At 30.1% G+C, this 11,727-nt stretch overlaps 1 protein-coding gene across 1 annotated transcript; it reads left to right on the top strand.

The window, feature by feature from the left end:
* Window positions 1–283: 283 nt before the first annotated feature.
* Window positions 284–6,659, top strand: LOC134701851 (uncharacterized). Its single transcript, XM_063562970.1, has 6 exons — window positions 284–312; window positions 694–873; window positions 1,966–2,223; window positions 4,858–5,100; window positions 5,863–6,059; window positions 6,655–6,659. Exons 1-6 carry the CDS (start codon window positions 284–286, stop codon window positions 6,657–6,659), a joined length of 912 nt encoding a protein of 303 aa, XP_063419040.1.
* Window positions 6,660–11,727: the final 5,068 nt, after the last annotated feature.

Genomic DNA, 11,727 nt, shown 5'->3' on the forward strand with positions numbered 1-11,727 from the left:
TTCGAATTTTATTCTTATTGGTTTTATCAACAAACATTCAATTTGGTTATTTACTGGATCATAAATAGAAGACACAAATACACAAGAGCGGTTGGAATATTGGTTCACAGGTTTGGAACCAAACTAATATCAATCTGACATACTTTTGTGAAGTGTGACATGAATGGAGAGTTGTCTCATTGGCACTTTTGCCATCACTGTCTATATCAGTATATACACGTATACTTATCTTGCTAAGTTAATTCAATATCATGGTTAACTTGATGGATGATTGCTGCTAATAATGCAGTTATTCAACTACTGCTTCCAAATGTAAAAGTGAAAAACATCTATACTCAATTCTCAAGTCATACGGACATTTATTTATACAAATTTGGTTGGTTTTTATAGTATATCTATATCACAGATGACCACTTGTCATTACCATAATCCCACCCTCTTTTCGTCGATTGTTTACTTGAGGAAAACGTAAGGTGCCAAAACTGAAACTGGACTGGTTGACCATTTCACAATATCTGGGTACAACCATTATTTTAAAATCATTCATTATGTAACATTTTTTAAAGTTTCCTTTTCAATTATTTTATTGACTAATTGTATTTTCCTCAATTAATGAGTTCTTTGTATTTCAAATATTATCAACTACAAACAATTCATCAAAAGTGTGAGCTCACTTTATTGTTTTCCCTTCAGGCTTCGCTGGACCACAAAGATAAAAGACGTATTAGGGCCAGACTATACCTTTATAGATGATTGTATTACAGACTCAGTTACTCTGGAAGATATTTTATCTCATCGCACGGGATTGGGATCGGCGGACCTTCTATTACAAGCTGGGATTCCAGAATATGTTACAAGAGAGCAAATGATGAAGTAAATATTCCCTTTTTTTATTCGAATTGTTCACATTTTGGAATATAAATTACAGGGTTAATGACAGAACCCGATAAATTACCAGAAAATCACTTTTGTCGAAATGATAAATGTAAACTTATTAAAAAAAATCGTAGAAAATAACTAAAGAAAAGGGCTTCAGAAGGTTTAAGTTTTTTTTTAGCTTTTTGCTGTATTTAGACATACATAACCAATGTACTGTGTTTTGCTATTGCCTAACATATACTCGCGGTATAAAGTCAAGTGCAATCCACTAATGAATTAGTTAATTGAAGTTTGCTTAATGTCCAGTGGCAACTATTTAATGCATAATTCATTGCAAGATGTTAAGTTTACTTCAGGAAAATAAATGATCAATTGACTCCTATCGGAATATACTAAGATCACAAGTTTTCAGTCAAATGGTTGATATTTATCCTCCGTGCCATAATCTTCCTCCACAAGAACAAACTGGCGGCCATGATATAGTCAAGAGTACTTTAAGTGACGACAAACAAAACACAACGCAATCAATCATTAAATTTTGTTAATTTCTGCTTATTATAATTTTCAATCAGCTGATTTGTATTTGATTATGGTTTTACATTTGATGGTTCATATTGATATAAGAAAACGTCTGTACCAAGTCAGGAATGTGACAGTTGTTACAGGTTTTGATTTTGCCATTAGGTTAGGGACTCCAAATTTGAACTTTCATCGTAGTTCAGTATTTTCGTGATTTAGCCTTCTATTTTTTCATAGAGAAGTTATGTTTAACGATAAGTGCGTGAGTTCATTCCTAATCTTTGTTAGTAATGAAATGAAATGAGAATAGCATGTTTGTGTACATTTATATATTAATGTAACACTTTATATTCAGAACTTCCAGAGCGTTTCTTTGGATTCACTTTTATTGACAACTCTTAATCCCATAAATTTGGAAGCTTATGATGTATTAATATAACTTTAACACTTGAAAGGTAACATAACCAACATGAACCTTATCAACATAAAAATGTATACACTATGTTAATTATTACCGAACTCAATGAATACAAGAGACACTTGTACTATCTTTGTGTTTTATTTTAGGAATCTTCATTACCTACCAAAACTACAAGAATTTCGGGATTCCTTCTTTTATAATAATATAGTTTACATTCTCGCGGCACATGTAGCTGAGAAGAGAGCTAATAAAACATGGGAACAATTAATGAAGGAGGAGTTACTAGTTCCATTGAACATGACATCAACAGTGATATTAGACGAAAGACATAGCGAAACGCTGGCTGTTCCCTACATTGTTGACAAAACTGGCAAACTGTACAAATCTGACGACCGACTTTATAGGTATATAAATATCAATACTGTCATCAAAATTAGATACAAGCGAAAATTGCAAAATAGTTAAAGTTTTGCTTTTTTGTATTTTAGCCAGAAAAAAAAGCACGATGAAACTATATTTTCTTTTGATATTCTCAAAGCATTTTCTAAAAGCTATCTTTTCGTATTTTATTTTACAATTCTATTATTTAGTTGAGTTTCTTATCGCATAATGATGTGTTTTTTCCTGTATAATCCAGACAAAATTATTTTATATTTATTATATTTTTGAACATTTATAAATATATACTACGTTTTGGGCAAGTACAAATATATTAACAAATGATATCGTTTTTAATTTAGACTCCCATACCACATTAAAACAGGAATTTATATTTTTTTTCAAAAAAGAATAGCAATAATGATTTTTTATTTTATACAATGTAATATCATAGTCATTTTTTTTATTTGAAAGATGGTTTGTTTCAGATTTAACATTTGAAATTTTCAAAGTCTATATTGTAATACGTTTGAATATTTAAAGCTTATGGCAAGCCCTTTTGCTAATAATTCTTACTTCAAGATGTCTCATAAACTTTATAAGATATCTTATATAGTTTATAAGATATCTCATATACATTATAAGATATCTTATATAGTTTATGAGATATCTCATATAATTTATGAGATATCTCATATAATTTATCAGATATCTCATATAATTTATCAGATATCTTATATAATTGTCTTTATAAGATATCTCATAAACTATATAAGAATCTTATAAACTATATAAGATATCCTATAAACTATATAAGATATCTTATAAAATATATAAGATATCTTATATAAAAATTGTTAATAAGATATCTCATATACTTTATAAGATATCTTATAAACTTTAGAAGATATCTTATAAACTTTAGAAGATATCTTATAAACTTTAGAATATATCTTATAAACTTTAGAAGATACCTTATAAACTATAGAAGATATCTTATAAAGTATATCAGATATCTTAAATGATATATAAGATATCTCATATAATATATAAGATATCTCATATAATATATAAGATATATCATATAATATATAAGATATCTCATATAATATATAAGATATCTCATATAATATATCTCATAAAAATGAAATTATATATAAGATATCTTATATATCAAAGGAGATATCTTATATATTATAGGAGATATCTGATTTAGTTTATAAGATATCTCATAAAGTTAATAAGATATCTCTTAAAGTTTATAAGATATCTCCTAAAGTTAATAAGATATCTTATATAATTTATAAGATATCTTATATCGTTTATAAGACATCTTATATCGTTTATAAGATATCTTATATCGTTTATAAGATATCTTATATAGTTTATAAGATATCTTATATAGTTTATAAGATATCTTATATAGTTTAAAAGATATCTTATATAGTTTATCAGTTATCGTATATAATTGTCTATATAAGATATCTCATAAACTATATAAGATATTTTATAAACTATATAAGATATCTTATAAACTATATACGATATCTTATAAACTATATACGATATCTTATATAAAAGTTGTTTATAAGATATCTCATATACTTTATAAGATATCTTATAAACTTTAGGAGATATCTTATAAAGTATATGAGATATCTTATAAACTATATTATATATCTAATAAACTATATAAGATATCTTATAAACTATATAAGATATCTTATAAACTATATAAGATATCTTATAAACTATATAAGATATCTTATAAACTATATAAGATACTTTATAAACTTTAGGAGATATCTTGTATAATATATGAGATATCTTATAAAAATGAAATTATATAAGATATCTTATATATTAGAGGAGATATCTTATATATTATAAAAGATATCTTATATATTATAAAAGATATCTTATATATAATAGGAGATATCTTGAAATTCGAATAAACAGTAAAACGGCTTGCCATAAAAGCCATTTTGGGTAAATGTTGTAGGCAGATTATCTAAGTACAATTTGTTTTCTATTTCTCGTTTTCATCAACTGATTTAAAACGATGCATCTTTTTTTACTTTTTATTTCAGCAAAGCTTTGTTTGTGATAATGTAAACTATCGTATTAACGGTTTCTTTGAAATTCATTAAATTCTAACTTGTACAAAAAAGTCATAATAAAAGTGAAAAATATCATCAAAGATCTTGTATCAGGTTTATACAACAGACGCGCGTTCTAGATTAATGATGAGAAAGCATAAAAAATCAATCAATCAAAAACGGTATGTTGATTACGAATAAGAGTTTTTCGGTAATTTACCCACACATAGATATGAATACAGAAAATAAAAACAATTCTTAAACGTCCAAAGCGAGAATCATGGATCAGTTACTTTCTTCTTTTATTTTCCTCTTGAATTTCCTTTTTTAGTTTCGTAACGCAGTTGTTTTGATTTTTACCAAGAAATCACCCACAAAAATGTAAAACATCACCAATTATATTGAAACGTCTTTCGAAGTACTATTCTGCATGTTTTTGTTTTTAATCAAGTTCATACTATAAAACATAGTGTATTATAAGATATAAGTGAATATCGGCCACATGTTGTACAGAGTAGGATTAAAACCTTTATTGTATAATGTAAATTGAAATGTTTGCAGCCTGCACCCTTTTGGACCATCTGGTAGTATTTGTGCATCAGCTGATGACATGACCAAATGGTTAAAGCTGATCACATCTAAAGGAAAGATAGCTGACGGTGCAGAACGAATCATATCTGAATACGTCTTCAAAGGACAATTCAACATAAAAAGTGTACTAAGTTCCATGTGGGCTAACGCATACAGTTTGACACATCCACAGTTCCCTGTAGCGTTCGACTCATTAGGTTATGGATATGGATGGTTTGTGTCATATTACAGAGGTATATTTATAGGTGCAAGAATGTTTTTCTAGAGCAAAGACATGATAGATATTGAAAAGTTATACAGAAAAAGTTCTCTTAAACACTATTTAAAACTTATCTATATGAATAGTCTGACATTTTGAGCAAACACATGAATGTAAATCTCTTTCGGTAATTAATTGTGAAATATAATCGAAAGGCATCAGAAAAAATTGTGTAAAAAACGATAATAATAGATAGAGCATACAACAAATAGCAACCGTTAGTGTAATGAAAAAGACTTAATCCAATAACAATAAGATATCGGTAATGCCACAAAAGATCACAAAACAGAGACGAAACCTACATAATTCGAAAATGAACTGACAAAGTCATGGTTTAAAAAAAAAAAAAATCAGAGACAACTATAATATACAAAGCACAGAAAACTAAAGACTAAGCAACAACATTAGAATATTGCCTAAAACGAGTCGTGATATCAGGTGTTCTGGAAAGGTGAGCAGATCCTACGGACATCTAAAATCCCAACGTGCACAATACACATAGTACACATAGTACACAACTTTTTTTTATATATTATTGGTCACAGAGTGCTTCACCATTCGGGATCCTTGTATGGCTATAGCTGCAAAATAACGTATCTTCCTGACCGCGGTAGTGCATTCGTATTTTTCACAAATGGACCAGGGGAAACTAAATTCGACGAAACTATTAGCCCAGTGTTCTACTATATGTTAGATTTAATGTTGGGTTATTCAAGTTGGCTCAATGAAACAACAGCCTGTTCATACCCGGCTCCTTGGAGGAATTACCGTAGTAAAAGATCTTCTCAAGACGTTATGTCAGTTTCTGGTAAAGATTTAGAGGAATTTGATATGCATACTGGTGTGTACAGCCACCCGTTGTACGGAAGTGTGACTATAACTAGAATCAATAACACCCTCCATATCAGCTACGGTTTGTTATTGACAGGCAAACTTATTCCAACGTCATCTTCATTTCAGCTTCAGTTGTTTCAGCCGTTACGTGATGTTTTTCTTTCTATCCTTAATGTATCGTTTCAAAATCTTTCGAATCAGAACAAATATCAAAATATTGAATTTGTATCCCTATTCGAGAAGTATAACTTTTCAAGGGTGGATAATGATGGAGATGTCAGCGGTTCCAATATAATTCATAGTCAACTGAAGTTAGTTTTTATATTGATTATACTTATGCAATATATTTGAGGTTTAAATGCCAAATACACGTAGTTTGATATGTAGTTTTAGAATTTTTTCACCTTTTTATAGTCTGAATTCATTCTTAAATAAAATATTAACAACAATGAATGACCGTTAGTTCTCTCAATTGAATTGTTTCATAATTTCTGGACCTGTTATAGCTGACTTAACGTTATGTTTTTTCCTTATTTATATATTTATTTAATCAGATAGATTTATTTACATTTTACCTTACCATATAATAAAAGAAATTTGTAGACCAACTGTAAAATAGAGGGAATAATTTTATAAATAAGGCTCAATATATATATTATGTTGTAAATTTCTAGGTTAATATTGCTTTCTACTTTTTTTAACGTTACACTATGTTTATTGCATATTTGCTGTAACAACTAACTAAGTTTACAGCTTAAAACGAAGTATTCCTCATGTATGTTCACCTAATAGTTTAGGGAAGCACTATTTGGTCAAACATAACTTATTCATAAACTAGTATCTATAATAATATAATTAATTTCACAAATATTATTAATAAATGATTGCGAATACACATTCAGATATTTGCTTTTTCTTTTCTTTTTATACATAACTTCTCCGGAATCAACTTCGTTATCGATTTAATCATATGATCCGTGTTCCGTTTGAAATTTGGGCTCAAATTTGCTTCAGCGTATGTTATTATTGTACTGAATAGTATTGTGACAAATATGAAACGAAATATCAATTTAGGCCCATCCAACAATTATAAATGTCCGACATATTCACATTGTCGATTGACCAAATAGTTTTTTTTTTTTATGAAATTGAATTTTACTGTGAATTGGAACTTTGAATCAACAAGAATACTAGAGACCATGATACTTCTTATGATGTTTTTGTAAATATGAAAGTATCATTATTAAATATATTTGGAAAATATGTATACTCTTTCTGTTAAGCAGGAAAGCTGGTGACAAAATATATCTCCATCCGAATTTGAGCTTTACAACGATTGGTTATTCTCTGCTAGAGCGCTATGCATTGCATTTGCAATACAAATGAATGCTACAGTAGTATATCGCTGTTCATTGGTCATAGATCGATTAATCGAAAACAAATCCGGGTTACAAACGATAACCGAGGGAAACACATCAATTATCGGAGGAAAGCAACAGAAGAATAAAAACACTGATCTGCAAAAAATAAAAATAAAAAACTAAAAGAGGGTGGGTTGAACCTGGTTTTATGTCTAGCCAAACCTCCCGCTGATATGGTACTTTTTAGCTCACCTGGCCCGAAGGGCCAAGTGAGCTTTTATCATCACTTTGTGTCCGTCGTCTGTGTCGTCTGTTAACTTTTACAAAAATCTTCTCCTCTAACACTACTGGGTCAAATTTAACCAAACTTGGCCACAATCATCATTGGGGTATCTAGTTTTAAAAAAATGTGTCCGTTGATCCGGCCAGCCAACCAAGATGGTCACCATGGCTAAAAGTAACATAGGGCTAAATGTAGATTTTGACTTATAACTCTGAAACCAAAGCATTTAGAGCAAATATGACGGGGTAAAATTGTTTGACAAGTGAAGATCTATCTACCCTAAAATTTTCAGATGAATCGGACAACCGGTTGTTGAGTTGCTACCCCTTAATTGGTAATTTTTAGGAAACTTTGCCGTTTTTTGTTATCTTGAATATTAATATAGATAGAGATAAACTGTAAAAATTACCAAAATGGTCATTTGACCCCTTAATGAGTTATTGCCCTTTATAGTAATTTTTTCCAATTTAAAAAAAAAATTGTAACCTTTTACAAAAACCTTCTTTTCAGAAACTACTGAGACCAAACTTGTCCACTATCATCATAAAAGTATCTAGTTTAAAAAATGTGTCCGATGACCCTGCCCACAAACCATGATGGCAAACATGGCTAAACATAGTACATAAGATAAAATGCAGTTTTTGGTTTATATCTCTGAAACTGACGCATTTAGACCAAAATCTGACTGGTGGAAAAATTCGATGAAGATATATCTGCCTTGAAATTTTTAGACAATTTCGACAACCAGTTGTTTGATTGCTGCCCCTGAGTTAGTAATTTTACAGAAATTTTGCTGTTTTTTGCTATTATCTTAGATATAATACTATAAATTATAATTTTTACCTTATTTTACATGATTTCCAAAGCATCAGAAAATATAGGTTAGCGACACAGGCTCTTAAGAGCCTCTAGTTAAAATACCGCTTGATTGACAAAATTATATGACAGGAATACAGTACAAATAATCATAATATAACTCTAGCCAGAGAAATACACAAATAGATAATATAAAGTACATTGCAACATAATTGTAAACCACAGAATAACATCAGAAACCGACCACACATTTAAAATTGCACACCAGGACACCATAAACAAATTATAAACTGTGCATCATACCAATATTTTAACGCCGTCAAAAGTGACTTATTTGTTTTGTGCCGTTTACATTATCACTAATAAATTTGTAAATTATTTCTAAAAATATAATAGATACTGTAGACACATCTAACAATATAATATTGTGATTGAGTTTATGTTTTTTCTAATAATGACAAGAATATTATTAATTTAGAATTGAATAATGTGTGGAATGGTGTCAATATTTTTTTCTGATCATGTCGCTTGTTTGTCCTGATCAAAACTGTGTATACAATAAAACAGTTATTTTATAATATCTACTTAAAAAAAATAACCTAAAAGTGATGATATCATATCAGTACGATAGTGGTCTCCTCAAGCGGAAACTTGGAGATCCGCAGATTAGCATTTATTGTTGAGATCTTTGAAAAATTAACAAATATGCATCTTTCAATCAGTTTAATTGAGGTCTGGAGCTGGCATGTCAGTTAACTGCTAGTAGTCTGTTGTTATTTATGTATTATTGTCATTTTATTTATTTTCTTTTGTTACATCTTTTGACATCGGACTCGGACCTCTCTTGAACTGAATTTAAATGTGCGTATTGTTATTCTTTTACTTTTCTACATTGGCTAGATGTATAGGGGGAGGGTTGAGATCTCATAAACATGTTTAACCCCGCCGCAATTTTGCGCCTGTCCCAAGTCAGGAGCCTCTGGCCTTTGTTAGTCTTGTATGATTTTAAATTTTAGTTTCTTGTGTATAATTCGGAGTTTAGTATGACGTCCATTATCACTGTACTATTATGCATATTTTAGGGGACAGCTGAAGGACACCTACGGGTGCGGGAATTCTCGCTACATTGAAGACCCATTGGTTGCCTTCGGCTGTTGTTTGCTCTATGGTCGGGTGGTTGTCGCTTTGACATATTCACCATTTCCTTTCTCAATTTTATTAAGATTAATAATTACGATTTAAGAAAGTGTTGCATACTAGATGTGCTATCATTATTCAAAATGCAATCTTTGTTAACATTTTTTCAACAGACTGTCGGCTTCCCATGGGAACGGCAACCAATTATGCCCTTCTTCTTGTCGACTTGTTCCTTTATTATTTAGAGGCTGATTACATTCATGAACTTCTTATAAAGAAATATTAGAAGTTAGCAATATATATACGCTTTACTTTCCGCTATATCGAGGATGTTCTCTCACTAACAAACTCAAAATTTGGTGACCATGTTAAACCCATTTATTCCTTCGAACTAAAGATAAAGGATACAACAGATACAGTGAATTCTGCCTAATATATTGAAATACACCTGGAAAATTGAAAATAAGGGTCGTTTGAAAACAAGACTCTACGACAAAAGAGATCATTTTGGCTTCCCGATTTTGACTTACCATTTCTATGTATTTCAGAAGGTGTTTCCCTGACATTCCTGACAAAATAAACACTTCAAAACGAAGTCATTAAATTTTGCTAATAAACAGTTTTATTTTATCAATGTTTGCAAGAAATATACACATTAGGCTCTAACTTAGAAGTGGTGCTTTTATAACAGCATTTCAATTGTTGGCAACAAAAATTGAGCACATCAAATGGACGAGAGTGACATCGTATTTTTGTTCATGTCCACTACAAAACGGGTCAAATCTTCTTCTGTATCTAGGTTTAAAATAATGAAAAAAATATCAGTGTACAGCTAAGTACGTGCTTTGATGAATAAAATCATACTTCTTACTATTGCAATATAGGGATTGTGGGGAAAAAATAAAACATGTGAATATGTCCACTACGAAACGGTCACATACGAATAAAGTATGGGGGAAATGGACACTACCACTACCATGCAGTCGATTTTTACTCTTTTTACAATTATATTCGTTCAAAACAAATAACAAGGGTTGGTTTCATGTTATTTTCAGTATGCTTAAATCAATATAGAATAGCGGTTATGTCAACTACGAAATTTTTTGTCCATTACGAAACGGTTTTGTCAACTAAAAAACTCATCAAAATGTCCACTACGTAACATGAATTGCACCTTCATATGTGAAGTACTGTCTATATCTTTATCGATAAAAAATGATCGCCAATTTATAACAATAATGAGATCTTTCTAGTATATAAAGTAAAACAAACTGGAATATAAATAGGAGAAATTTGAAATGCAACACGATGTGCGTTTAGAAGTTGTTTCGTAGTGAATAAATGTCCCCTACGAAACAGGATATAAATTATGAAAATAATATCATTTTGAAGAGTATTTAAGATTGCACTTTTTATTTAAAAGCAGGTCTATAATAGAGGTATTAAAATAACTCAAGAAGTAAAATTTTAGACACGATGATTTTCCCTTTTTTTTAGGTCTGAAATTTACACTTTTATTGAAAAACGCCCATATATATCCTAATTGATTCAAAATCCCAGGGCTTGAAATCCTTGATAGATGGCTGCTGCTCACAAGGAAGCTATTAAAATGAACGGTCCAAATGGTCATCCCTTCGTAAATTGCGGACGCCATTATAAGTTGGTAGACCGTTATCACAGATGATATTAGATATGTTCCTTATGTTGTTCCTAGTTCGCGAATATGATCCTCCGAATTAGACTATTTACCGGGTTTCTAATAAAATGAGCAACACAGTGACAGCCATATACGGAACACGATCTACCTTCCCTGCAGATAACATTATACTACCCCCAAAATTTGGTTGTGTTCGTGTTGCTTAGTTTTTAGTTTTCTATGTTTAGTGGTGTGTACGATTATTTGTATATTTGTTCTTTTCCTTTTAAGCTATGGCGTAATCAATTTATTTTTGAACATGGCTTTGAATGTCTTCTGGTATCTTCCACTCCTCTTGTGTTGTCCTTTAACCATAGAATAAATTAATTCGTATGTCAAATAATTTTTTTTGCAAGAAGTCAGTCTTTTTGCACCGCTAGTCCATATTGTATTTTAAATTTTCCTATTTTTTTTTTATTTAAACCACTACAAAACAAATCAATTAAGTTTTTCC

The sequence above is a fragment of the Mytilus trossulus genome, unplaced genomic scaffold (genome assembly GCF_036588685.1).
Source record: "Mytilus trossulus isolate FHL-02 unplaced genomic scaffold, PNRI_Mtr1.1.1.hap1 h1tg000350l__unscaffolded, whole genome shotgun sequence".
Lineage (NCBI taxonomy): Eukaryota > Metazoa > Mollusca > Bivalvia > Mytilida > Mytilidae > Mytilus > Mytilus trossulus.